The sequence below is a fragment of the Borostomias antarcticus genome (genome assembly GCF_949987555.1).
Source record: "Borostomias antarcticus genome assembly, chromosome: 10".
Taxonomy (NCBI): Eukaryota; Metazoa; Chordata; class Actinopteri; order Stomiiformes; family Stomiidae; genus Borostomias; species Borostomias antarcticus.
Genome location: NC_140243.1, coordinates 9,676,762 through 9,699,261, shown reverse-complemented (window position 1 = coordinate 9,699,261; position 22,500 = coordinate 9,676,762). Strand labels below are relative to the sequence as shown.

At 52.0% G+C, this 22,500-nt stretch overlaps 1 protein-coding gene across 1 annotated transcript in view; it reads left to right on the top strand.

Annotated features, from left to right (window-relative positions):
* Positions 1-22,500, top strand: part of palld (palladin, cytoskeletal associated protein) — a 56,577-nt gene that overhangs the window by 9,622 nt on the left and 24,455 nt on the right. Inside the window, 6 exon segments of the mRNA XM_084444978.1 lie at positions 2,163-2,277; positions 2,625-2,693; positions 12,660-12,801; positions 13,060-13,083; positions 13,991-14,110; positions 15,014-15,443. Coding sequence (XP_084301104.1) covers positions 2,163-2,277; positions 2,625-2,693; positions 12,660-12,801; positions 13,060-13,083; positions 13,991-14,110; positions 15,014-15,443 — 900 coding nt within the window.

Below are 22,500 nucleotides of genomic sequence, written 5' to 3'. Positions count from 1 at the left end.
TCTCTCTTCCTCCTTTCGCTGTCTCTCGTTCTCCCGTCCTCTCTCTCTGTCTGTGACTCTTTCTCTTTTTCCTTCTTTCTGTCTGTCACTAGTCTCTGTCACTATCTCTCTCTCTCTTTCTTTCTCTCTCTTTCTCATTCCCCATCTCGCAGACGGAGATACACAGAGCTTAAGACAGAAATGAATTAAAAGCAAGAAATGAGATTCATTTCTCGCTTAGTTCCTTTCTCTGTCTTGATCTCTGTATCTCCGTCTGTATCTCTCCCACCTCCCTGTGCCTTCTCTCTCTCTCTCTCTCTCTCTCTCTCTCACTCTTTATCTCTCTCTTTCCCCCTCCTCTCGTCCCTTCATCCTGTCCTCTGTTTACACATCAGAGTCTTGGCTCTCCCAGTCGGTGACATCATCTCAGGCAGGACCATTTCCAGGGCCCTTAGTCATTTATAAGGTGAAAATATGAACACAGACTGCATTTAGAGCATGAAGAAATTACTTCAGCAGTCTGAGATCCTGATTAAAAGACCTACGTTTGCACCTAGCAATTACACTACCACGGCCAAAACGAAGCTCGAACCCGGAGGCGAATCGATACCAGAGCTACGTTTCAATCAATCAATCTACGTTTTGGAGGTTGAAATCCGGAGCTGCGTTCTAGTGTAATAGGGAGATCCGGAGGCTTTTGTAAAAACGAACGGAATAGGGCTACACTGTAACGCTGTGTTCACTTCACATTAAACCAGTCAAACAGGTGATTTACGAGTTTGAGTTATATAGTAGGCTAGCCTATCTTAGTGGATACTATCGTTAATATAAATTTGGAAATAAGAATAACAGGAGTCACGCAAAAATAGCAAGCGGATGATAATGTAAGATATAAGTTAAACTGTATTTAATGTTTAGTCTACAGGTCCCCCCCCCAAAAGTAGACATTTCAAATCATAACCCAAACAAGAGTAGACACTTCAAATAATAATATTCTCTCTTCAAAAAAAAGTAAGTAAGCTCAGTTTGTGTTCCCGACCAAGTAGCTCCTTCATCACACCTGTCTGAACTTCCCAGCACTCCTGCCCTTTTCTTTTTGAATAATATTCTCTATTCAATAATGTAATTCAGTCCTAATGTTCCAATATATATAGTCCTTAGAATCAGTTTATTTTATGTCCTTCATCCATTCCCTTCGTTATAGCTCCCATAATATGACGAGAGGTAGGCTATTGAATGGGTTTATGTCAGCAATCCTAATCTGTAATCATTGAACAATAGCCTAGGAATTGCTTTGTTCACGTTTGAGTCTGATCAAAAATCAAAATAGAAATTGGATATGGAGTTTGGATAACTGGAAAAAATGAAAAGAGGAACTTGGGAAGATGGGAGGGCCGTCTGTGGACGACCCGATGATGTGGTGAACAAGGCAGGCCTGATCTATCTAGCTGCGCTCCAGGACCAAGTTGGGTGAATGGTTGGACTTAATTTAGTCTTCTTGGTACAGTTGATTGCGCTCAAAAACATGAAAGAATAATACAAAAAATGTAGCAACACGAAGTAGATGAGATGGTGGTTGGGAAGCAAAGGGAACTGTTTAAATTAATGGCAATATACCTGGCTAAGTTCATGGAGTTTACAACCATTCATCTCTTACAACATAAATAAATAAATAAATAAATAAATAAATAAATAAATAAGGTGAACAGTTAGGCTATAATATTGTTATCACAGCAGCGCTGATTGAGATTGTACAATTAGAGATTTAAATAAAAGTAGGCCATCGTTTTGGATTCATCACAAAAATTATTATTTTAAAAGCAAGGAATGCGCACCAGACATGGAACACCAACGGGGATGGAAATGTATTTGTTGGGGAGGGAAATGTATTTGTTGGTTACTGTTACAGCATTATAGATATATGCTACTAGCCAAGAAAAATATACTCTTGATTGCTGTAGCTCAAACAAATCACCTGTTTGATATGCTCTTTAATGGTGGTGTGATATGCGTTTTGGATTTCACGTGTAATCACAGATAGTTTTCCCCGTTCAAAAACGTAGCCATGGACCTCCGCGCTAGTGTGATCCAGGCCTGAGAGCAGACCAGGTTTGTTCAGCGTGCACAGCCTGTACAGTCTCATATGACTGAGATTTCACCACCCGGCTGTGTGTTTACCTCAGGGTCCAGAAGAAGACCACCTCGGTCTCCCTGACCATCCGCTCCTCCTCGCCCAAGACCGACGCTCTGCCTCGCCGCTCCGCCCTGGTCCAGCCTCTGTCCCAGCCCTCACAGCGGGTAGGACGCACACACACACACACGCTCACACACACACACACACGCTCACACACACACACGCACGCACATATACACACACACGCACACTCATACACACACACACACGCACACACACACACACACGCACGCACACTCACACACACACACACGCACGCACGCACGCATGCACATATACACACACACACATACACACACACACGCACACTCACACATACACACACACGCACGCACATATACACACAAACACACACACACACGCATACACACACACACACATGCACACACACTCACACACTTTTACTGTATATGTTCAAGCTGTGAACTGATATGTGTCTCTTGACCTCCAGGTGCAGAGTCCCGTCACTTCCATCTACAGTGGTGACGGCCCTATTGCAGCGCCCCCTGTCTTCACTAAGGTAAGCACACACACGCACGCACGCATGCACACACACGCGCGTGCGCTCACACACACACACACACACACACACACACACACACACACACACACACACACACACACACACACACACACACACACACACACACACAGTGTTGTTCTCCCTTAAAGAAAACACCCAGCAATCCTCTCCTGCTTTTTATTTATTTTCTTTGACCTTTATTTAACCAGATAAAATCAATTGAGAACCAATTATCTAAACTAAAGAACTAAACTGATATCTCTAAGAGCAGAGTAGAAATCTCTATTGAATGTTAAAGCAAAATTCATTCATCAACGAACAAGACAAATACATTATGAGATGTCGGATAGGCCTGTTAGCAATGAAACTCAAACAGGCCAAGCGTCTGGCTTCCATCGATGCAGTCAAAGACTCAAATAAGTGGTAACATCATCTCCAAATCAAATAAATGATATGTTTACTCACTATTATTCATCCCTCTATAAATCTTAAATTGCAAATGATGAGACCAAAATGACATATTCCCTGGATAGATTATGTTAAATTGTTTGCTAAAGTTTTAAATGCCAGATTGGAGCCATATATAAACAACTTGATTCACTCAGACCAGACAGGATTTTGGAAGGGGAGACTATCATCTGACAATATTAGACGACTCTTCAACATTATTCACTCAGCTCCTACTCTAGATCCATCATGTGCTGTTCTCTCGCTGGATGCCGAGAAGGCGTTCGACCTCCTAGAGGCGGCATATATATGGGCCATACTGAAACAATTTGTATTTGGCAGTGCATTTATCCACATGGTCTGTACCTTGTATAGTAACCCGACTGCGATGATCCTAACTGGACACAAGGACACTATTCTATTTATAGAGGTACGCGCCAAGGCTAGCCTCTGTGTCCGGACATTTTCTGCCTCTCTCTCGAAGCCTTAGCCCAAGCTATAAGACAGAACCAACACATATCCCCCATCTTTCTAAAGGGAACTCGGCATCACATATTATATGCTGATGATGTGCTCCTTTATTTATCAAATATAGCAAACTCTATTCCACGGGCTCTAGACATTTTTACTGAATTTTCCTCATTCTCAGGATACAAAATTAATTGGTCAAAGTCAACTTTAATTCCACTAAATCTTGCAGCTCATCTGGACCCTCTCCCATCTTCAATTCCTAAAGGTACCAGTTTCACCTACTTGGCTATTAAAATTGTTCCAAACTGCAATGACACTACTAAAAATAACTACCCCAATGTGCTTGAGCATATAAAGAAGGATTTTGTCAAATGGTCCCCACTCCATCAAACTATGCAGAGCCGATCTTCACTATAAAAATGAATATTCTGCGTCGTGCCAACTTTTTGTTCTTCTCTCATCCTCTACCTCCTGGGAATTTTTTTTTTTTAGTCATCTAGACAAAATGTGCAGGGACTTTATTTGGGGGACTAAAGACCAAGAATAAGATACCCAGTTCTACAGCTGTCAAAGTCTCATGGCGTTCTCTCAGTACCCAACTTCAAATTGTATTACTGGGCTTTTCAATTTAGATCTATAAGAGTATGGATGGATCCCAACTCTAAAGTATCCTGGAGGGCTATGGAGGAATCAGCAATTAGTCCAATCAGGATACAAGACATACTACTTTCAGGGATAAAGAGGACTCATTCTCTGACCAATCCAATAATCTCGAACTCTTTGCGGGTTTGGAACGAGATTAATCAGTATATGAGATTAACCAACAAATTCCATGTGCAGTCCCCCCTTTGGAACAATAACTTGTTATTGTTACTTGTTAATTATTTCGCTCTGGTTCTAAACCTTTTACCTCTTCTCTATGGACTAACAATATTCATACCTTTGGTGACATGTACAGCCATGAAGGCCTACGGTGTACCTTGGGCCTCTCCACTATTATCTCACCCACTAATGGATATGCTTACTTCTGTGAGTTCCTCCACCGGACTTACTTCAATTCTCTATAGGAAACTTCAGGCTAACCAAAGGAAATCCCCTGCTGTTGTTCATGTTTGGAACAGAGAGCTGACTTGATTGGCTCCTAAAATCAACTGGAAACTGGTATGGGAAAATGTACTTTCTTCTAAAAACGTATCCCATCAACTCTTACATTTTAAATGTATATTCATACATTTTATTACACTCCATACAGACTCCAAATTAAACTTGCGGAACAAAACTGTTACGGCTCGCATGCCCTCGCCTCCACAACCGTCTCCCTCTCTCCCCTCTGGGCCCGCTGCGCGCTCGGGGCGTCCTACGCGCTCTACCGCACGTCGCATCAGCCCGGGTATACAACGCTCTGGCTCTCCGGAGTTTCCCCCCACTGCCGGGCGTTCCCCGTCTCCGGCCAGCTCCGCGGACTCGGCAGTCTCCTCCCTCTCCGGTGACGAAGAATCGGATCCCGACATGCCCAGCACATCGGCCCGTGCGCAAAGACAAGAACGGCGCGCTCGTCTCCGACGATGACGCTGGCGCGGCTCTACTCACCGGTTCCCAATTATCATCACCACACCTGTCCCTCATTCTGCAATCACCTTCAACCTCTACAAAAACCTGGTCTACACTCCACTCATCGCCAGATCTTACCATAATACTCTTGTGTTCCTGCCTGACCCACGCCTGTACGACAACCCCGCTCCTGCCTGAACATCGCCTGTACGACAACGCTCCTGCCTGACCATCGCCTGTACGACAACCCCGCTCCTGCCTGACCATCGCCTGTACGACAACCCCGCTCCTGCCTGACCATCGCCTGTACGACTACCACGCTCCTGCCTGACCATCGGCTGTACGACTACCACATCCCCCTTTTTGATCTTATTAAATCGCCCCTCCGGGCTTTACCGTTCCTTGCCTCCTCCTTTCCTGTTGCGCCTGGGTCCCAAAACCAAACCCTCACAGTAAGATCTGGCCAGTTTGGACCCAGCCAACATGGAGGAGAGACCTGCACCTCCTGGACCACTCCAAGCCCTCCAACGGACCCAAGCTGAGCAACTGCAGCAGGTATCCGACCTGGTCACCACGCTCAGTGCCCGCCTGGCTCCGTTCCTGAACCCCACCGCTCCACCAAACCGGGAGCCCCATCTCGCCTCCCCGGCCCCCTACGACGGGACATTCACCCTCTGCCGGGAGTTCCTCATGCAGTGTGAGTACGTGTTTGATCTCCAGCCAAGCATGTACTCCACTGCGTCAGCTCGCATAGCTTACATCGCTAACCTAACCACGGGACGGGCTCGCCGCTGGGTCATGGCGGGTCGCGAAGGCGCAGCTGCCTACATGCAGGACTACACAGCCTTCGTGGCAGAATTCAGGACTGTGTTCGACCACGACGTCCACGGACAGGACGCGGACGCTGCTCTCTCCGCCCTCACCCAGGGTTCCAGCTCAGTAGCGGACTACGCCACGGAGTTCCGCATCCTCGCTACCCGTTGCTCCTGGAACGAGTCTGCCCTGTACAGCACCTTCCGACGGGGCCTGGGGGACGCCATGAAGGACAGCCTGGCTGGAGGAGACAGACCAGCGACCCTGAGCCAACTCGTCTCCCTCTCCATAGCCATAGACGAGCGCCACCGGGAACGCAGGCGCGAGCGGGCGCACCAACATCACAGCGCACCCAGACCGTCTCCGCCCCCCTCTGCCGGACTCTCTCGGCCTGTTCCGGCCTCCCTCGCCCCCCCAAACACCGCTGGAGAGGAACCCATGCAACTGGGTTGGACCCGACTGACCCCTGCAGAGCGTGAGCACCGGGAACAGAACGGACTGTGCATTTACTGCGCTAGCCCAGCGCACGCCGTCGACTCCTGTTCCTCTGCACCTCCCAGGGCGGCAAAAGGAGTAGGCTCACTCGCCAGGGGGTACCGAGTAAGCCGGCTTATCCATCCCCAATCCCGGACCCGTGCCGCCAGGTTCACTGTCACCCTCGCCTGGCAGGGGCACACGCTCTCCGTCCCTGCTCTCATCGACTCCGGTGCTGACGAGAGCTTCGTGGACGTCCAGTTCGCCCACAAAGCGGCGCTCCCCATCTCCCCTCTGGAGAGGCCCCTCTCGGCCTTCGCTCTGGATGGCCATCCTATGGGTCCCATTACTCACCGGACCCTGCCCCTCACCCTCACAGCCTCGGGAAACCACGTGGAGAACATCCGCCCCTTTGTCATCCACTCTCCCGACGCTCCGTTCATCCTGGGAAGGCCCTGGCTGGAACTCCATACCCCTCATGTCTGCTGGAGCTCGGGGCACATCCTCAGTTGGAGCACCGCCTGCCACGCCCGCTGCCTCCGAGCTGCTCAGACCTCCACTCGGGTTGACCGGCCCCGTCCCGCTCCTCCGGACCTCTCCACGGTCCCTTCGATGTACCACGACCTCGGAGAGGCCTTCAGTAAGGAGCGCGCCCGCACACTCCCCCCTCATCGACCCTACGACTGCGCCATCGAGCTCCACCCTGGCGCCCCTCTCCCAGCCAGTCGTCTCTACAACCTCTCCCTCCCGGAGAAAGCAGCCATGGACACCTACATCTCCGAGTGCTTGGCCGAGGGTCTCATCCGACCATCTCGATCCCAGGTGGCAGCGGGGTTCTTCTTCGTCAAGAAGAAGGGAGGAGATCTGAGGCCGTGCATCGACTACAGGCTGCTCAATAACATCACGGTTAAAAATAAATATCCACTCCCCCTCATGAGCTCCAACTTCGAGCCCCTCATCGGTGCCACCATCTTCACCAAGTTGGATCTCAGGAACGCTTATCACCTGGTGCGTATCCGTGAGGGGGACGAATGGAAGACCGCCTTCAAGACCTCCCGTGGCCACTACGAGTACCTCGTCATGCCCTTCGGCCTCACCAACGCCCCCGCCGTCTTCCAGGCGCTGATGAACGACGTGCTCAGGGACATGCTGGACGTCTTTGTGGTCCTTTACCTGGACGACATCCTGGTATTCTCCAGGAGCGCTGAGGAGCACGTCCAGCATGTCCGCATGGTCATCCAGCGTCTCCGGGAGAACCGCCTTTATATCAAGGCGGAGAAGTGCACTTTTCACTCCTCGTCAGTGGAGTTCCTGGGGCTCATTGTGGAGGGAGGCCTGACGCGACCCGACCCCCGCAAGATCAAGACCGTGGTCGAATGGCCTCAACCCACGACCCGGAGACAACTTCAGAGCTTCCTTGGCTTCGCCAACTTTTACCGCCGTTTTATACGGGACTACAGCCGGGTAGCAGCTCCCCTCACCCACCTCACCTCATCCCTGCGTCCGTTCGTTTGGACACCGGCTGCCAGCGCTGCCTTCTCCGCGCTCAAGAAGTGCTTCACCACCGCCCCGGTCCTTCTCCATCCTGACCCCTCCAGGCAGTTCGTGGTCGAGGTGGACGCATCGGACACAGGCATCGGTGCTGTTCTGTCCCAGCGGTCAGGGGAGGACCAGAAGTTGCACCCCTGTGCCTTCCTCTCCCGCCGGTTCTCCCCAGCGGAGGTGAATTATGACATCGGGAACAGAGAGTTGTTGGCGGTGGTGGGGGCCTTGGAGGAGTGGCGCCACTGGCTTGAGGGCGCCGAACACACCACCCTCGTCTGGTCAGACCATAAGAACCTGACCTTCATCCGGGCGGCCAAGCGCCTCAACTCCCGCCAGGCGCGGTGGTCCCAGTTCCTCGGGAGGTTTGATTTCACCCTCACCTTCCGGCCCGGCTCCCGCAACGCCAAGGCCGACGCGCTGTCCCGCCTCCACGCGCCCGAGGCGCCCCCCGCGGAGCCTGAGTCCATCCTGCCGGTCTCGCGTGTCATAGGGGTGGTCACGATGAACATCGAGGCAGTGGTGAGGCAGGCCCAACGCGCCCAACCCAGTCCGGCCAACGTTCCTCCTCGCAGGCTCTTCGTGCCTGACTCGGTCCGGTCCCGGGTGCTCCAGTGGGGCCATGCCAGCCGGTTTGCGTGCCATCCCGGGGTTCACCGCACCTTCTCCTTCCTGAGCCGACGGTTCTGGTGGCCCTCCATGAGGTCCGACGTCCGGGAGTTTGTGGTCGCCTGTCCCGTCTGCTCCCGCAGCAAGGCGTCCCACCAGCCCCCGGCTGGCCTCCTGCGTCCTCTCCCGGTCCCCAGCCGTCCCTGGTCCCACATCGCCCTGGACTTCATCACCGGTCTTCCCCCCTCCAGGGGCAACACGGTCATCCTCACCGTGGTGGACCGGTTCTCCAAGGCGGTCCATCTGGTGGCGCTCCCCAAGCTCCCGTCCTCTGCGGAGACAGCTGAACTCCTCGTCCAACATGTCTACCGGCTCCACGGTCTCCCCGGAGACATTGTCTCGGACCGTGGGCCTCAATTCACCTCCCAGGTCTGGAGGGCCTTCTGCAAGGAGATCGGCGCCACCATCAGCCTCTCCTCTGGCTACCACCCGCAGACCAACGGCCAGGCCGAACGGGCCAACCAGAGCCTGGAGTCCGCTCTCCGCTGTGTGTCGGCTCTCCACCCCACCTCCTGGAGCAAGGACCTACCCTGGGTCGAATACTCCCTCAATGCCCTGACCAGCGCTGCCACTGGCAGGTCTCCGTTCGAGTCATCCCTCGGGTACCAGCCCCCGCTGTTCTCTCTCCAGGAGTCGGAGGCCTCCGTCCCCTCCGTCCAGGCCCACCTCAGCCGCTGTCGCCGTGTCTGGAGGGAGGTCCGCAGGGCCCTGCTCCGCTCCAACGAGCGCTCCTGCCGCGGTGCCAACCGCCGCCGCACTCCTGCTCCGGCGTATCGGCCCGGTCAACGTGTCTACCTCTCCACTGCTGATCTTCCGCTCCAGGTCCCCTCCAAGAAGCTGGCTCCACGCTTCGTTGGGCCCTTCGAGATCGACCGTGTCCTGAACCCGGCTGCGGTACGTCTTAAGCTCCCTGCTTCCATGCGGGTACACCCTGTATTCCATGTGTCCAAGATCAAACCTGTCTCCTCGAGTCCTCTCATGCCTTCTGCCCCAGCTCCTCCGCCTCCCCAGATGGTCGACGGGCATCCCCAGTGGACGGTTCGGCGGCTGCTGAAGGTGCGCCGCCGGGGTCGGGGGTTCCAATACCTGGCGGATTGGGAGGGGTACGGCCCCGAGGAGTGCAGCTGGATCTCCAGGCAGCTCATTATGGACCCGTCTCTCCTCCGGGACTTCTACCGGGCCCATCCTGACGCCCCCGGTCGGTCGCCAGGTGGCTCCCCTTGGGGGGGGGGTCCTGTTACGGCTCGCATGCCCTCGCCTCCACAACCGTCTCCCTCTCTCCCCTCTGGGCCCGCTGCGCGCTCGGGGCGTCCTACGCGCTCTACCGCACGTCGCATCAGCCCGGGTATACAACGCTCTGGCTCTCCGGAGTTTCCCCCCACTGCCGGGCGTTCCCCGTCTCCGGCCAGCTCCGCGGACTCGGCAGTCTCCTCCCTCTCCGGTGACGAAGAATCGGATCCCGACATGCCCAGCACATCGGCCCGTGCGCAAAGACAAGAACGGCGCGCTCGTCTCCGACGATGACGCTGGCGCGGCTCTACTCACCGGTTCCCAATTATCATCACCACACCTGTCCCTCATTCTGCAATCACCTTCAACCTCTACAAAAACCTGGTCTACACTCCACTCATCGCCAGATCTTACCATAATACTCTTGTGTTCCTGCCTGACCCACGCCTGTACGACAACCCCGCTCCTGCCTGAACATCGCCTGTACGACAACGCTCCTGCCTGACCATCGCCTGTACGACAACCCCGCTCCTGCCTGACCATCGCCTGTACGACAACCCCGCTCCTGCCTGACCATCGCCTGTACGACTACCACGCTCCTGCCTGACCATCGGCTGTACGACTACCACATCCCCCTTTTTGATCTTATTAAATCGCCCCTCCGGGCTTTACCGTTCCTTGCCTCCTCCTTTCCTGTTGCGCCTGGGTCCCAAAACCAAACCCTCACACAAAACACTTGTAATAAATGTAAGACTGGGCCCATTGGAACCTACCTTCACATGTTTTGGGAATGTCGGACTGTCTCTCAACTATGGACTGACATATCAACTATTTTCTCAGGCGCTCTGGCAATCCCAATTCCTAAATGCCCAGCCGCTCTTCTATTAGGGGACGTATCGAAGCTCTCATTGAATCATCACAAAACAAGCATTTTCATAGCTGCTACAACAGCAGCAAAGAAAGCTATTATTAAAGCTTGGTTTGACCCAGCTATCAGTTTGAAATCATAATTCAAATCAAACATATTTGGACATTTTCATTTTGGAAAAATCCACTGCCAAGGTCTCCACAGTAGCAGCATGGTCCACTGCTATCGATCAGATTACCTCGAATTATGACTTCTAGAGGCTAGCTTACTGTTCAAAATCTTTTAATTCATGTACTGGTTTGTCTTATTTTGTTTTGTCTTGTCATGTCTTGTCCTGTCCAGTCTTTTGCTGTTTTGTCTTCCCTCATCTATCCTGTTTTGTGTGAAAGTATAAGTGGGTGAGTGAATGTGTGAGTGGATGGATGAGTGAGAGGCTCTGGCATGAGTGAGTGAGGGTATGATTGAGTGGATGAGTTAGAGGAAGATTTTGTCTCGGAGTGGATGAGCGGTTGAGTGAGTGGATGAGGGGATGGATGAGTGAGAGAATGTGAGGACACATGCAGTTCTGTGGTATTCTAGGTCCTTTGGGGGTTCCTTCATTAACTACGATTTAAATCAAATAAAGCAACTATGATAAAGGACCATGATGACGACAGACAACAATATGACTTCATGGCGACACAATTTGTATGTCTGTTCTCTGAGCTCCTTAAAAAAAAGAAGAGAGAACCAATTCTCATTTTCAATGCTCCCAAGCCCCCCCCCCCCTCCTCCTCATCTTCCTCCCCTCCTCCCCTCCTCCTCCCCCCCTGGCTCAGCTCAGGCCGTGCGTCATGTGACAGTAGACTGGAGGCAGGCCGGGGCAGAGCTTCAAACAGACCTATCAGATGATCCACCAGGGTCAGGTCTGCTCCACTCCCAGGCTAAATCTTTCCCCTCCTCATTACTAACAGACATTAGTTTGTCTGCGCGCCCTCCTCCAGGAGCTGAGACGCTTTAATCATCCCAACCGGGGGATGAGCTCCGGCGGTGAAGTCAGGGCTCTGACGTCATCCGCGATGTGCAAGACACACACACACGCACACACGCACACACACACACACACACACACACACACACACACACACACACACACACACACACTCACTCACACTCACTCAAAGAGAGAGTATCTCTTGATGATAGACATGAGGGGCCCTTTCACCGGGTCCCTGTTGACTGGTTGTAGAGGTAACCTAATGGCGACGGTGGCCTCTACACGCATGACTTCCTGTTCCTGCCTCTGAAACACCAGTGGCTGTCCTGGGATTGGCTGGCCGGCACTCTGCTGCTGCTTCTATTGTGTGAGAGAGTGCTGTAGATGGGGTCAGTGTCTGCCGGCCTCGCACTCCCACACGCGGTGTCCCTGACACTGTGTCCTCTCCTCCTCTGCCTCCATTCATCCTCTCCTCTATCTACGCCTCCATTCATCCTCTGTCCGCATCTCCAATCATCTCCTTCTCTATCTACATCGCCATTCATCTTCTCCTCCCCTGTCTGTCTCCATTCATCCTCTCTTCCCCTGTCTGCGTCTCCATCCATCCTGTCTTGTCTACACTTATCTTCTGCTCTTCCATTCTTCCTTCCTCCTCTGTTTAGCCTGCTTTTTCCTTTGGCCCATCCGCTATTCATCATCACACCTTCTCTCCCTCCTCTCTCTCTCTCTCCCCCCCCCCCTCTCTCTCTCTCCCCTCTCTTTCTCTCTCTCTCTCTCTCTCCCTCCCCTCTCTCTCTCTCTCTTTCTCCCTACTTTCCTTTTGCCTCTCTTTGCCTCTACTGTATATCACTGTGTCTTACCCCCCACTCCCCATCTTTCTCTCTCTCTCTCTCTCTCTCTCTCTCTGTCTCTCTCTCCATAGCTGCTGCAGGAGACCCAGGCGTCGGAGGGCCAGGTGGTGGTGTTGGAGTGCCGGGTCCGGAGCAGCCCGCCTCTGAAGGTCCACTGGTTCCGGCAGGGACAGGAGATCCACGATTCCCCGGACTTCCGCGTCTTGCAGAAGAGTGAGACACAGTCTCTCAGTGGTCTCTCACTGATTTAATATGCTAATTTTATATGCTTACGGCACTGATTTTGTATGCTTACGGCATCATTGTTGTTGGGTCAGACGGTGGCTGACTGGACTGGCTGGGCTGAAAGTTCAGAGCCACTAACTAATGATCAGAAAATCGTACAGTACCATAACCAAAATCCTTTTAACCATACTGTTTATCTTACCTCTCTTCTCCGTTTACCTTTCCTCCCTGTGACGTCACGGACAGAGCCGCGCTCGGCAGCAGAGCCAGGTAAGCATGACATCGCTCCATGCCAACTCTTTGTTGACGCAGTGTTCATCTGTCAACATCAACAATCACTTCCGCATAGTCACCCGCACGCTGTCAGTTCTGCCATAAATCAGAACCGGTCGTGAACCTGTGAACCTGTGACATCAGCCTCTGATCTAGTCGAGGCTAAACGACTGTAGATCTCAACAACAGACCGCTTCCTCTGAGGAAAGCTCTGGGAAAAAAATCCTGCTCAGAGCATGCCACAAACACACACACACACACACACACACACACACACACACACACACACTCACTCACACTCAAACACTGACAAACATGTGCCAGTTCGCATATACATGTTTCTAGTCTGAGACTAAGTAGGTCATCTCCAAGGTATGTGTCGGAAACACCATGAGTCACATAGACACCTGTTTGTGTGTTAGTGTGTATGCCTGTCTATCTGTCTTAGTACGTGTTTGCCTACATCACCTGTCACATTTGGGCTGATGTGTCTGTCCGCCGCCAAACCCTGTCTGTTCTTTGACAAGACAAGCTCTGAATCACAGGTCTACCTGCCAATCACCTGTCTACCATAAGCATTCCATTTGTCTACCTGTCAGTCATATGTCTAAACCTGCCTCTCGTTACAAACACACAGACTCGGTCTGACACTCAAAGCTGTCTACACATCTGTGCTGTTTGCTGAAGTCATCTGACACAAGATCTCACCCATAAGTAGAACTCTATGTCCCACCACCAGGGGGCTATATTTCAGGCTTATCAAACGCGACAGATCCCTTCTGTCATGAATAATAGTCTGGTCGCCCCCCCCAAAAAAGCACAGCTGAAAATATGTGTTGATAATGACCTACATTGCTGATCGTACAGTATGTGTGTGTGTGTGTGTGTGTGTGTGTTCCCCCAGAGGAGATCTGTACCCTAGTGATAGCGGAGGCCTTCCCCGAGGACGGAGGCCTGTTCTGCTGCACCGCCTCCAACGCCTATGGCTCGGTCAGCAGCACCGCCCAGCTCAGCGTCACCGGAGGTGCGTTTAAACAAACCCCCGCAGTCAAGTCACCCCAGGGAGGTTATACCAACGGTCGCCCCTCGCCATAGTGTCAACATTGGGGGGGGGGGGGGGGGGTAGTTACACAGACGGTAACATCAACAATCAGTCAGTCAGTGACTGAGTTCCTTTTAACCATACTGTCAGTGACTCAGTTCACATGTAGACCTGGGGAGTTTAAACGGACAAAGCTATCCAGATTGGAGATAGTGTGGTTGAGGATCTGGTGCCTCAGCTGTTATGGAGTTGATTGTATTTCCTGTGGCTGAGAAGGAGATTAGCGCACCGGTGCTGTTTATCATCTCCTACTCTTTAACTGATGGAGGGGGAGGAGGAGGAGGAGGAGAAAAGGCAGGAGGAGGAAGGGGGAGGGAGAGGAGGAGGAGGAGAAGGAGGAGGAGGAGGGGGAGGAGGAGGGCTAGAAGAAGCAGGGAGGAGAAGGGGGGGAGGTGGAGGAAGAGGAGCAAGAGGAGAGAAGGAGAGAAGGGCTGTGGAGGGAAAAGAGGAGGAGGAGGAGGAGAGGAGGAAGAGGAGGAAGAGGAGGAAGAGGAGGAGGAGAGCAGTACAGGGCCATGGTGATGAGTAGCTCAGTATCAGCGTGGAGGGAGGGAGGGAGGAGAGAAGTGTTTCTTCTCTGGTAAAAGTGTGTCCTCATCACCACGCCTTCAGAACAGACCTCAGAGATTACATCAACGCCAACGCCAACCGGCTGACCATGCCTGGCTGCTGCCCCGCACATTCCAGCCTGGATTTAGACTGTGTGTGTGTGTGTGTGTGTGTCTGTGTCTGTGTGTGTGTGTGTGTGTGTGTGTGTGTGTGTGCGCATGCTGAGGTACAGCAGTTCTCTGCTCTCACATTCTTTCTCTTCCTCAACTGCGGTAGACTCGTCCAGCAACGGCGCATCCGGGGACGACCCCATGTTCGAGGACCCCCAGGCCTTCCCGCCGCCGCCCCCGCCCACCGAGATCAGTCAGCTGGACCTGCCGCCCAAGGCCCCGCCCGGCGTCGAGGGTTTCCACATCAACGAGCTGGAGATCTGGCCCAGCGTGTCGGCCCTGCCCCCCGTGGTGCTGATGGTCCCAGAGGTGGGGGGGCCGGACCAGGACCGGGGGACCCCGCAGAACGGCCGGCACGCCAGCACGCCGCCTCCCACCGGAGACCTCCCGCCACCGCCGCCCCCGTCACCTCCGCCCGGACCCGCCGGAGACACCCAGGCCACACCCGCGGCCCCCACATACACCCCAGCCAAGGTGTCTCTGCCGCCAGGGACGAAGGAGGGGCCCCCAGTACCCACCAAGCCCAAGCCTAAACTGTGAGTAGCCCCCCCCCCCCCCCCCTACTAGTCCCCTGGTCTCCTAACTGACCACATCAGGAGAAGGCCAGGACAGACAGCCAGACAGCCAGCGGGGGGGACAGGGGCATGGATTGAATAGCGTTGTGACTCAGTCATCTGAGAATGTCCCGCTTTGTTGAGGGTACGAGTGGAAACCCCCTGGCATAGAGGGGAACAAAAGCATTCCAGTGCTTTTATGCTGCCGTCAGTGGCATCTTCATGTCAGTGTGTGTGTGTGCGTGTGTGTGTGTGTGCGTGTGTATGTGCGTGTGTATGTGTGTGTGCCAGAGATGCATAGCAGTTGCTATGCGGCATCTGTTGAATGGCTCCTGTGATTGTGTGTGTGTGTGTGTGTGTGTGTGTGTGTGTGTCTCCAGGGTGCATGACCAGGCTCCCTGCTTCCTCTGTGTGTCTGGCGCCCTGTGCGGCGCCTGCCAGGGGCGTGTCTGGGGTCTTCCGGGCGGCTACTCTACCGCCAGCAGTCCAGCTCAGTGGTGTTGCATAGCTGCTGTGCTATCTTGACCGTCTCTGTATGGCTTCTTAGAGGGCTGCGATGGGACCGTGTTTGACTCTTATCATGCATGGTCTTATCAGGTTTTAAAAAAAACTGCGATTGCTCTAAGCTGCGGATGAAACTCTAACCAGGCCTGTAGCATCTAGGGTCATCTGATCGGGCATGGACCCGTCACGGCCGTCCTAGGAGCAAGCGGGGACGGGAGGCGGGGTCGTGTCGGGTTGTGTCGGGTCGTTTGGCCTGTGTGCATGCAGAGCTTGGACAGACTTGTGATTGGTCCCAGCCTGCTGTTCTCTGCATGCGTGCCAGGGTGTCTGAACCCTCCCAGTGGGCGCTGGCGTCACCCCCTGATAAACCTTGACTGTATCACTTCTGTGCTTGCAGAGCGGAGGGTAGAGTGGAGGATCCAGACAACGGCAGGTAAACATCTGTCTGGGTGGTGGTGGTGGTGGGGGTGGGGGTGGGGGGGTAGGGACTCCTAGGACTGGCTGGCTCCCCCTGCCGGGCGCCCCCTGTAGCGATAACATCAAATCAAATTTTGTTTGTATAACTTGTGTTTTGTAGAACAGCGTCTTTTACAAGAGGCCATGGCTACCAAGAGGCCAAGATCAATGTGTTGACAGATTGCTCAGGCGATCCATCCTGGCGTGGGTTTCTCTGAATGCCAGGATCACAGTAGAAGCCGCTTCATTCACAATGTTTATCCTCTTTATAATGATACGGTTATCGTATGTCCACTCTGCCAGAGGCGATCAGCCCCCCCCTGGGAGGTGTAAGAACGGGTGACCCCCCCCCCCTCCCCTGACATCACTCTCTAATCACACTGTAATAACAGAGGTGCTGCCATTACCCAGGGGTCATTGCTGTTCGCTGTGTAGGAAGTTCGCTTTCCGTCTCCGTCACCCCTGACTCAGAGGAGTGCTGGCTGGCCAGCTGACACAGCCCCGGGCGCGGGGCCGCTCCTGACCTTCGACCTCTCGCCTGATTGCGCAGGTCACTGGGTCGCACGTGTCTTGTCCTGTATGTGTCTCGTACAATATGGGTTATTTCCTTGTCCTCAAGTGGCTTGCTGTTGTTGCTCGATATGTCGGCGGCGCCACAATACCCGTGGCTATAGAAAAGTGCTGTGGATTTATTTGTATTTTTACAGCTTTTGTTTAGTTTGGATTTCAGAGCACCAACGTAGCGTTAATTAAGTTTCTCTCATTGAGCAGTTTGTTAAATGGCTGTAAATTCTACAGAGTGGAAAGTATGAGCCCGCTGTCTTGGCTCGCTCGTCTTCCCTACCACCTCTTCCTCACAGAGCGAAACCCGGCCTTATCACGCCAGCACTCTCATTTCACTGCGGTGGATGGACGTTGTTGTTGAACGAGTGTTGTTGAATGGTGTTGACTGATTTAGAGAGAGCAGGCGGGAGGGATGTTACTGTTGTTTTGTTGTTGTTGTTGTTTGTTGTTGTTCTACTTCTTTTGTTCTTTTTTTTTTTGCTCAGAGATAATGTTTCAGGTCAAGTCTGACAATGACAGAGCATGAAGAGTGACGTCAACTTCAGAGTTCCGCCATGAGCACTTGTTGTCGGCGTACGGTACCAAACCTCATAGTCTTGTTTCATAGTCGCGACCCCTGACCTCGGGATCTGCCAGCTGATTGCCGGTGTTTATAAAGTGCTCTCCTGCTGAGCCTATGATGTTGTGACGTCACCGTCCCCACGCCAGAGGGGAGGAAGTGTGTGTGTGTGTATGTGTGTGTGTGTGTTTGTTGAAAACAAGCAGGTCTGAGCTGGTCTGGAGGGAGCGCGGGCTAGCTGTGGGGAGCGCGGGGTTCTGGTTCTGGTGACAGTTCCCTTGTGAAGAATCAGAGGAAGCTCTCAGAGGGGGGGTTCCTTTATAGCCTGGCCATCCGGATCAGAACCTGGGCCTGACGTTGAAAGAGAGCAGCTAGTTTAACCTCTTTATTTCGGACGCAAACACACTGTGAGTGGTACAGTAGAGGGTTTGGGCCTGAGGCAGTAGTGGTACAGTGTTCAGTAGTGGAACAGTGTTCAGGGGTCTGGGTTGAGATGTGAAGGGGCTTAGAGACTGTAGCAGTGTGGTGTTGAGGCAGGCCATTCATCATGTAGCTGGACTCCTACCATTTCACTGTGAGCTCACTGGGTTGCCAGGTTGGAGCGAGTGTGTGTGCTCCCTCCTGATTTATGGGCGCCCCTCTGTGGGAGTGCTCGCCAGGGGCTTAAAGGGACACGTGTGACCATGTGTAAAGCCGTATCACACTGAACCGATAACACCTGGAGCTTATAAATCTACTGTCACACTGTGTGTGTGTGTGTGTGTGTGTGTGTGTGTGTGTGCGCGCGCGCGTATGTGTACTGTATGCACGCTTGTGTGTGTGTTAGTGTGTGTGTGTGTTTGTGTGTGCATTTGTGTCTGTGTGTGTGTGTGTGTGTGTGTGTGTGTGTGTGTGTGTGTGTGATGGATGATGTGTGAGAGGCAGCGGTGCCCAGTATCACTTTTCCTGTATTGATAAATGTGCACGCTAGCCTGGTGTGACATTTCACAGTTCGGGTTATGGAATTCCATATCCTTTCCAGTTAGGGCGGAAAACACCAGTATGTGAGCGAAGTACGATCTACAAATTCCTTATATGCATCCTCGGCTGTGGAATCAGTGGGTTTTCATCTGGGTTTTCCACATTAATGACGATCCCTCTGGAAACATTGTGGGATGTTTTTCCATAACTGTTTTCCCATGTGATGAGTTATATTTTAGGATGTTTGTGCGGTGCGTAGGCGAACGAATGAGACTGTGTAGATGAGACAGTAACGTTTGTTGTGATAGGAGATGGGAGTTAGAGATGACAGGCTGTGCTAATCTTGTGGCGTCGGGCGCGAGTCAAAGTGAAGTGATTACTGAATCCACCAAGCATTCCGCATCTGAGTCATTGTTTCATGAGGCAAGAATCAAACCTGGCAGAGTAAATACTTCCCTTGTGTTTGAAGAAGCCTTTTCTTCATGTGTGGTTGAGCTCTTCCCAGCAGTCCCTCTTTAGAAATCTCAGTGTTCACTCCTCTCATGTTTACTGTGGTCAGCCAGGAGATCACTGGTGTTTAGGACTGCACTTCAGTGTTGTCAGAGGGCTTATCCTGCTGGTGCTTAGCAATGAGCAAACCATCAAAAACAGTTCTACTGTACCCAGCCAAAAGTCTGAGAGAGAGAGAGAGAGAGAGAGAGAGAGAGAGAGAGAGAGAGAGAGTGTAGGGAGATGTAACCGGGTGATGTTATACTTTTTCAAACAAAAGAAAATACACCCACCCCTATTCAGCTGATATTAGAACTGGAGTGTATTATAGATCCAGTTCAGTATCTACTGTACGGAGTGTCTTCTGGCTACGTCATTACATTACATTACAATCATTCAGCTGACGCTTTTATCCAAAGCGACTAAAAATGATTGCATTTAACGTAGGAAACGTCAGTGTACTACTACTCACCAGAACTCACAAGTGTCTCTCCTTTCTAAAACAAGTGAGGTGTTAGGGTCATTTTTTGTGTCTCTGTGTCCAGGGAGGAAATGGGAGGTGTGGACTCTGGTGAAGCAAACAGACAGGGTGCTTCCTGGGGTCATAGTTCGGGGGTCACAGTTATGTGTTAAAAATCCAGCCAGTTAACATGTGAGAATGTGGTCACGACCTCAGCATGTGGCACCACGCCCCTTGAGATATCCAGGCACTCCCACTCCATGACTCACACACTCACTCACACACTCATGTACACACACACACACACACTCATGTACACACACACACACACACACACACACACACACTCACATCCACACACGCGCACACACACACACACACGCACACACACACACACACACACACACACACACACACACACACACACACACACACACACACACACAATAACTGGGTTAACAATCCCAAACACGCAGGAGCTTATAATATAATATGGGGTGTGAAAAGTGCCCTTTGGTTGCTTGTTCAAGCTTACTTACAACGTGTATGTATGTGTGTGTGTATGTGTGTATGTATATACATACACACACACATACAGACATACACACACGTTCGTTTGAACAAGCAGAGCTCACTGCAAAACATGCGCACATGCGCGGTAGTTCGCTCGCGCTTTAAATGAATGGGGGAGCTCACGTGACCGAATGACTGTTTGCGTTGTGAGTTGTGAGCTCAGTGGCGCGTGTATGTATGTATGTGTGTGTGTGTGTGTGTATGTATGAGATCGAACATAGCCTACATACATACACACACACATACACACACACATACACAGGGCCGGCCCTAGCATTTCAGCAGCTCTAGGCGAGATTATGGAACACCTTCAGTTTCGTTTTGCTCACGGGGGGGGGGGGGGGGGGGTGCTGCTGCGCGATTTGTTGACGGGGGGGGGGGGGGGGTGCTGCTGCGCGATTTGTTGACGGGGGGGGGGGGGTGGTGCTGCTGCGCGATTTGTTGACGGGGGGGGTGCTCCTTGGCCAGGCGCCCCTTGGCCATTTGGCGCCCTAGGCGACCGCCTATTTCGCCTATGCCTCGGGCCGGCCCTGCACATACATGTTCGTTCCAACCAGCGCAGCTGTATGTGAAACTTCTTGCGCATACAATCGCGGTAGCTGCCGCACTTCCGCGTGACGTCACCGAATGCTCTGCCGCTGTTTAGAGAAGAGCGTGTGTGTATGTATGTGTGTGTGTGTGTGTGTGTGTATGGGGTGTGAAAAGTGCCCTTTGGTTGCTTGTTCAAAGCTTACTTACAACGTGTATGTATGTGTGTGTGTATGTGTGTATGTATATACATACACACACACATACAGACATACACACACGTTCGTGTTCGTCCAGCAGAGCTCACTGCAAAACATGCGCACATGCGCGGTAGTCGATCGCGCTTTAAATGAATGGGGGAGCTCACGTGACCGAATGACTGTTTGCGTTGTGAGTTGTGGGCTGAAGTGGAAGGCCGTGGCGCGCGCGCTGCGGGAACGGTGGTGGGAGCTAGAGAGCGCACAGGCGGAGGCGGAGCCGTAACAGTATCTTTCACATTAAAACTGCATACAAAGCTGACCAATGGCATTAGAAAGATCTCTTCGAGAGCTTTAATTTCACCTGTTCATTCTGCCCAAATCAGTCACTCGCGCACCCCTCTGGTTCTAAGCCCCGCCACGGTCTCCTGTCATTTCTCCCTGGCTTGCAGGCACGACTTGCTCGAACGAAACTTGAAAGCTATGTTATCATGTAGCCAGTAGATATGCTAAGAAAATTGCATATGTTTGCAAACTAAAACAAGTGTACACAAATTTAAAATCGAAAAATGCTTATGAGACCATGATTTTACTTATATGGGGCAAAAGTGGTTTTCCATCGATATCTCTGTCAAATATGCTGCGATCGCGCCCAAAATATGAAGGGAGCTCGGTAATATGTGCAGACAAGTATAACCACATATTTGCAGGTCCAGTCATTCTGGAGAAAATGGGAACGCGACTTTTGTCCTGCGCGACTTTTGACCCGGCTCTCCCCCATCTAAACAAAAAAAACAAATTGATTTGGCATACGATCTACCCACAAAGCATGGTCTTGTCATCTAACCACGCAGATATTAATATTTTTACAGTCTTCATTCTCTGAAGCGATGTATCGAAGTCCTTCATTAAGCGAGTCGAAACAGATACACACACACACACACAGACATACATACACACACACACACACACACACACACACATACACACATACACACACACACACACACACACACACACACACACACACATACATACACACACGCTCTTCTCTAAACAGCGGCAGAGCATTCGGTGACGTCACGCGGAAGTGCGGCAGCTACCGCGATTGTATGCGCAAGAAGTTTCACATACAGCTGCGCTGGTTGGAACGAACATGTATGTGTGTGTGTATGTGTGTGTGTATGTATGTAGGCTATGTTCGATCTCATACATACACACACACACACACACATACATACATACACGCGCCACTGAGCTCAGAACTCACAACGCAAACAGTCATTCGGTCACGTGAGCTCCCCCATTCATTTAAAGCGCGAGCGAACTACCGCGCATGTGCGCATGTTTTGCAGTGAGCTCTGCTTGTTCAAACGAACGTGTGTGTATGTCTGTATGTGTGTGTGTATGTATATACATACACACATACACACACACATACATACACGTTGTAAGTAAGCTTGAACAAGCAACCAAAGGGCACTTTTCACACCCCATATTATAACAGCAGCTGTGTGCCTGTAACTGACACTGTGTGTGTGTGTGTGTGTGTGTGTGTGTGTGTGTGTGTGTGTGTGTGTATGCGTACTGTAAGTGTGTGTGTGTGTGTGTGTTTCTGAAGCATGCATACTTCAAGATGAGGACGCTGATAATCCAATCTAATGTGCTAAAAATTGCATGAGGATTGACCTGCAGGTCCAGTGCATGCCCATGCCGACTGCATAATTGTCATACCAGAGAGGTTAAATG